At 30.9% G+C, this 5,184-nt stretch overlaps 2 protein-coding genes across 2 annotated transcripts; one reads left to right on the top strand and one right to left on the bottom strand.

Annotated features, from left to right (window-relative positions):
- Window positions 1–2: 2 nt before the first annotated feature.
- Window positions 3–2,540, bottom strand: LOC100679675. The gene is made up of 5 exons (XM_003424287.4): window positions 2,237–2,540; window positions 1,759–2,149; window positions 735–1,682; window positions 554–668; window positions 3–451 (listed from the first exon to the last, which is right to left on the bottom strand). The coding sequence occupies exons 1-5, from the start codon at window positions 2,275–2,277 to the stop codon at window positions 327–329; spliced, it is 1,620 nt and encodes a 539-aa protein (XP_003424335.1). The 5' UTR covers window positions 2,278–2,540; the 3' UTR covers window positions 3–326.
- Window positions 2,541–2,950: 410 nt separating this feature from the next.
- Window positions 2,951–5,123, top strand: LOC100118806 (acylglycerol kinase, mitochondrial). The gene is made up of 8 exons (XM_031927621.2): window positions 2,951–3,228; window positions 3,405–3,524; window positions 3,604–3,994; window positions 4,069–4,184; window positions 4,264–4,439; window positions 4,507–4,656; window positions 4,720–4,850; window positions 4,928–5,123. Exons 1-8 carry the CDS (start codon window positions 3,119–3,121, stop codon window positions 5,045–5,047), a joined length of 1,314 nt encoding a protein of 437 aa, XP_031783481.1. The 5' UTR covers window positions 2,951–3,118; the 3' UTR covers window positions 5,048–5,123.
- The last annotated feature ends 61 nt before the right edge of the window (window positions 5,124–5,184 follow it).

Genomic DNA, 5,184 nt, shown 5'->3' with positions numbered 1-5,184 from the left:
TATTGCGTTTTCATTTCAACTCTTTCACAATTTTAATCCACACATCTTTGTACATACATATATATTTCCAGTACTTACGAAACGAGTTACAAAAACAGTTTCATGTAACTTTTCTAAAGCTATTTTATATATATATATCTTATTACTGATGATTAACGCTTACATAAATGCAATAAACAATTAATTTGAATCACAAAGTGAAATGGCTCAGCCATCAAACGTAGATATAATTGTTATATAATAAAAATTAAATTAAGTAAAAAAATAAAACTTAAGTAGTATGGTAAATTACTCAGTCAAGTTTTATAAAATTTTTCATAATGTAATCAAATCCCCTTGCATGAAAGCACATGTTTGTCGATGCGATGAGGGAAAAATTTGCGTTTGCATATTTGACACATAACTAGTTCAGATTTGAATTTGTCCCAATCAATTTCCGCTACAGCAAGTTCTACAGAGAAAAAAAATATTTTTTTAATTGTTATTTCTAAAATTTCCAGTATAAAGCATAAAAATTTCTTTAAACATAGTGGATATAATAAAAAAAGCATACCTTTTTTGGGAGGTGAAAAACGTTTTTTTTCTGCTAATGCAATTATGTTTCCTGATGCATTGATAGGACTCCTTGCTAACTGATGTTTAGGAACCATTGGATTCAAGCTTACATCCTACAAGAAAATAACTTTAGTATCACTAATCATATTATTAAAAGTGTAGTGAAATGAAAGACTTACTAAAGTATCAGCACTAGTGCCAGCACTACTTTCACTAATATTTGATTCAAATGACAGAGAATTTGCATTATGATTGGTGTGAGGAGAAAGTCTATCTTCTTTCTCAACTTGATTCTGGGTGTTGGAATCAATATCTCGACTGTCAATCTCTTTTGCAATATCTATATTCTCTTCTACTTTTATTGGATTCAAGTTGTTAATTAAAGGTTTTGGCGAGTGTTGGACTTTACCTGGTTTTAATTCAGAACTTTTGTCTTCGGGTGAGACAGATCTTGATTTTACTTTTGCAGTACCAGAAGCATCAGCATATTTTCTTTGCATAACATGTTGATCAGGTGAAACAGATTTTGATTTTTTTCTTGTAGCACGTGGAGAATGGACAACTTTTTTTGTTTTTGGCAAAAACACATCATCATTTTCTTCACTGATATTTGTTATTAATATAGCAGGATTTTGTTGTACTACAATTTCCTTTCTCATTATTTCTTTTTTTTCAGTTTGTTGCGATACCTTAAGATTATCTTCTGGTTCAACTTCAACACTTTTTTCAGGGATCCTTAACTTTCTGGTACGTTTTGCAATAGGAGTTTGCGAAAGAAGTTGAATTTGAGATTTTGCTATTAGCTTAATATTTTCTTCAGAATCCAAACGTTCTATTTCTGTAGTTTTTGAATCTCCATTGTCTGTATCATTTACATCAATAACATCATCAGAATCTTGAGTAAATAACCGTCTCCTAGTTTCAAATGTGAGAGGACTTGCAGGATATGGTTTATCTGAATTTCCCATTCCTGTGCGATCTCCAAATGGACTAAACATGCCTCTCTTAGCCTTTTTTTCCGATGCATGAAGAGATTCTTGATTTAAGGTCAAACGCCCAAACTTTTCCAAAGCTTTCTGACCATCTTGTGAGAGAGCAGCTTGTTCTATATTTTCTTTCTCTGGTTCCTACAAATTACATATATTTGACTAAGAATCTAATTTAATTATTACCATCAAACATCAAGTTAATTCAATAATTTACCTGATTCATACATTGAGCATCATTACACCTGCAGAACACCTGACACATTATACCCTTCTTGACACAGCCACATATTTTGTTGGAGCAGTTACCTTTACAACTACAGCCTTTATTATTTTTTGTCCCAGATCTTGGACTCGCTATTTTATCATTTTTTATTTTCAGGGTATTTCTTTCTAATAACCCCATCTTTACAACATCATTTGTTACAACATTATTGTTTTGACTTTTTAAAAGTTTGATCTCACTTTTTAACTCAGTGATGTGCAACTTATGTTCAGCGAGTTCTTGCTCCAGTAACTCTATTCTCTTTTGATAATTTGAAATCTTGCTATCATATTCAACATCTTCAGTTTGAATACTTATGGATACTAACTTTACACTTGATTCCCTGCAATTAATATAGATATTTTCAAGCACATATATAGTAAAATTATCATATCTTTGTCTTTTTAAATATAATAACAATGTCACTCACTTAGATTTTGCACTGGTAGCACGAGTTTTTTTCGGAGGCATTATCAATATTTTCGCGGTAACAGTTAAATAATCGTTGATCGTTCAATTCCCTCTATACTTTATTAAATTATTTACAAGGATTAGGTAGTCCTGGCAAAAGTTATAACAAAACAATGCGGGGTATGTTTTTGATCTGTAACCGTCAAAACCGGCTAAATCCAGCTCCCGGACATTTAAAAATGCGACGTTGCTAAGGAATGGGAAAGGATGCAAACGCGCGAGGACTGGTCGATAGCAGTATGCGGATTCGCGAATATATATATATATATATATATATATATATATATATATATATATATATTATCGCAAAGTGTTTGATGATTTGGCAATCTCGCATTCTCGCGTTCAAAATGTTTTTTGTCAGTTAAAAATTGCACAGCACCATGGTATAATGAATTAATAGTATATATAGTATTGTAATGATTTCACAGCATGTACAGCATGTATTCGTTATTCATGAGCTTATAATATTTTTTTAAAACTTGGTCATAATTATAATAACAGTAAAATTATTAAAAAATATAAATGCAAACTATCTCAAATTTCATATTCTTCAAATAATGATCTACATATATAGACTTTTCTTAAAGTCTATATTAATGCTTTACGTTTTTTAACGTTTTAAATGTCTTTAGTATTATAGGAGCGCCCTCTTTTTAGTATCTTCCACATTGTTATAGGAGAACAGCTGATCACGGATTCGACTCGAGTTTTTGTGCACGTGTATTCGCACATAGACGCTGCAGTGCCTACTGATGCAAGCCCGTGCCCATTGCAAGCTCACCATGAGAATAAGATAATTGTTGTTAACTTGAATCAATCGAAGGGTAATCCATACAAAATGGCTCGAGTGATTAATTTTTTCAAAATTATTAGAAACAATTGGAAGAAGTCGGTTGTCGGAGCCGCGGCCTTTTCCTATGGCGTTTCTTATAGTATGGATGCTTACGAGTGAGTTTTCATTTGTGATTTCATTTAAATCAAGAAAATATTTACTGTTAATTGTAACTTGAGTCACTAGAAGTGTTGTTTAATTCATGTTCTCTATTATAATGGTATATTGTTGTTCAGTTCAAAGCATCAATCATCAATTAATAAACTCTAATTTAAACGCTCTAATTTTATAGAACAGAACAGATTATGAGAGAATATTGTGAAGAAGCAGCCAAATACGGAGATCAACCTTTGCCAACCCAATTAAAACCTCAACATGTTACTGTAATTCTAAATCCCGTGGCTAAGAAAAGGTTATTGTTGTCATAAATTTACTAAAGTATCATGATTTTATTATTTCTTAATTTATATTAAAATAATTTGAAATTTCAGGAAAGCCAAGAAATTATTTGAAAAGTACTGTGAGCCTCTTCTACATTTGGCTGGATTCGCAGTGACAATAATTCAAACTCAGTCTGAGAATCAGGCTCGAAATCTTATTGCAAACTTGAATACTCACACTGATGCAATAGTTGTAGCTGGTGGGGATGGCACACTGTCTGATGTTGTCACTGGTATAATGAGGAAGTACAAGAACAACGCTTCAGCAGCTAAACAATGTCCTATTGGAATTCTGCCTTTGGGTCAAACTAACAGAGTTGCTGATTCGCTGTTTAATGGATATGAAGATTTAGCAGAAGTTCGAGAACTTGCTGATGCTACAATGGCAGTAATAAGAGGAAAAACGAAATTGATGGATGTTTTAGAAGTAGAATTGTTAGAGGTAATGATCAAAATTCCGTCATAAGATTATTGTATTTATTATAATATAAAATTTTTAAAAATTCATCATTTTAGAAAGATTCAGAACAAGCTCCAGAATCTATTTATGCCATAGGGGCTATAGAATGGGGTGCCTGGAAAGATGCTCATTCAAGACAAGATAAATATTGGTATTGGGGTTCTTTGAGAAGGTCAGATTTGTTTAAAACAATTGCAAATTATAATATCAAAATAGAATACCTGTATAAAAATAAACTTTAATATTTACAGGTATGTGACATATGTGTTCAACGGATATAAGAGTGATATCAATTGGGACTGTAATGGTGTTATACGTTATTCAGATCCTTGTAGTGGTTGCTCAAAGTGTTGTCAAGAACAAGAAAAACAATCCCCATCTGGCAGGAGATGGTGGCATTCATTTGTACCGATAATTAAAAAAACTGGTAAATATGCAAAATAATGGCTTATCAAACGCTTGAAAAAAAATTTAATAAACATGATATTTTGTAGATGAAAAAGCTATAGATTATAGCAAAGTAATAAATGAAAACTGTGGAGTGATTCGAGAAATTCCCGTGTCCGCAACCGAATTACGTATCACAACTCAAAATGTAGACCAAAAAAACAATAGACTTATACCCTCTGTCACCATTGAATTAGGTAATAACTGATATTATTCATATATGTTATGAACAAAAAATTATGCATTTCATTATTTTTCAGGTCCTGATAGTGTCAATTACACTGATTTTGTTACTGAAGGTTGGCGAAGAATAAAAGGAATTAAAACATTAGTTAATAAAACTTTAGAAGCAAAAGACATAGAAATTCATCCACTGAAATCAGATGAGTTTGTAAGTATTTTATATGAGCGTTATAATGAGTGGTATATAACAACTTATTTATTTCTGCAATTTTCGTTTTTTCATAGGCTGATAAAGAAAGTTCCTTTTACATAGATAATGAAGAATTTGAATTAAAACCGGCAAAATTTAGATTAATTCCAAAAAATGTAAAGGTGTTTTGCCTTGATGATCAAGAAAAAAAATGATCTAAACTATGTAAATATAAAATATGTATATAAATTTTTAATTAATTACAGAAATCTATAAAAAAAAACAAAAAAATTTTATTTTAAAAGAGATGTATTTATATATTTTATAAAAAACGATTTTCGTCAAAAATAAT

Source organism: Nasonia vitripennis, chromosome 3 (genome assembly GCF_009193385.2).
Source record: "Nasonia vitripennis strain AsymCx chromosome 3, Nvit_psr_1.1, whole genome shotgun sequence".
Lineage (NCBI taxonomy): Eukaryota > Metazoa > Arthropoda > Insecta > Hymenoptera > Pteromalidae > Nasonia > Nasonia vitripennis.
The sequence above is the reverse complement of the archived record's forward strand: the minus strand, read 5'-3'. Positions and strand labels throughout refer to the sequence as shown.

Bases quoted from the DNA above. Each gene is read 5' to 3' on its own strand.
- LOC100679675 (XM_003424287.4), bottom strand. From the start codon at position 2,277: ATGCCTCCGAAAAAAACTCGTGCTACCAGTGCAAAATCTAA. The intron at 2,150-2,236 runs GTGAGTGACATT...TATTAATTGCAG, and splicing joins GCTACCAGTGCAAAATCTAA to GGAATCAAGTGTAAAGTTAG. The intron at 669-734 runs GTAAGTCTTTCA...ATTTTCTTGTAG, and splicing joins GCACTAGTGCTGATACTTTA to GATGTAAGCTTGAATCCAAT.
- LOC100118806 (XM_031927621.2), top strand. From the start codon at position 3,119: ATGGCTCGAGTGATTAATTTTTTCAAAATTATTAGAAACAATTGGAAG. The intron at 3,995-4,068 runs GTAATGATCAAA...TCATCATTTTAG, and splicing joins TAGAAGTAGAATTGTTAGAG to AAAGATTCAGAACAAGCTCC. The intron at 4,440-4,506 runs GTAAATATGCAA...GATATTTTGTAG, and splicing joins ACCGATAATTAAAAAAACTG to ATGAAAAAGCTATAGATTAT.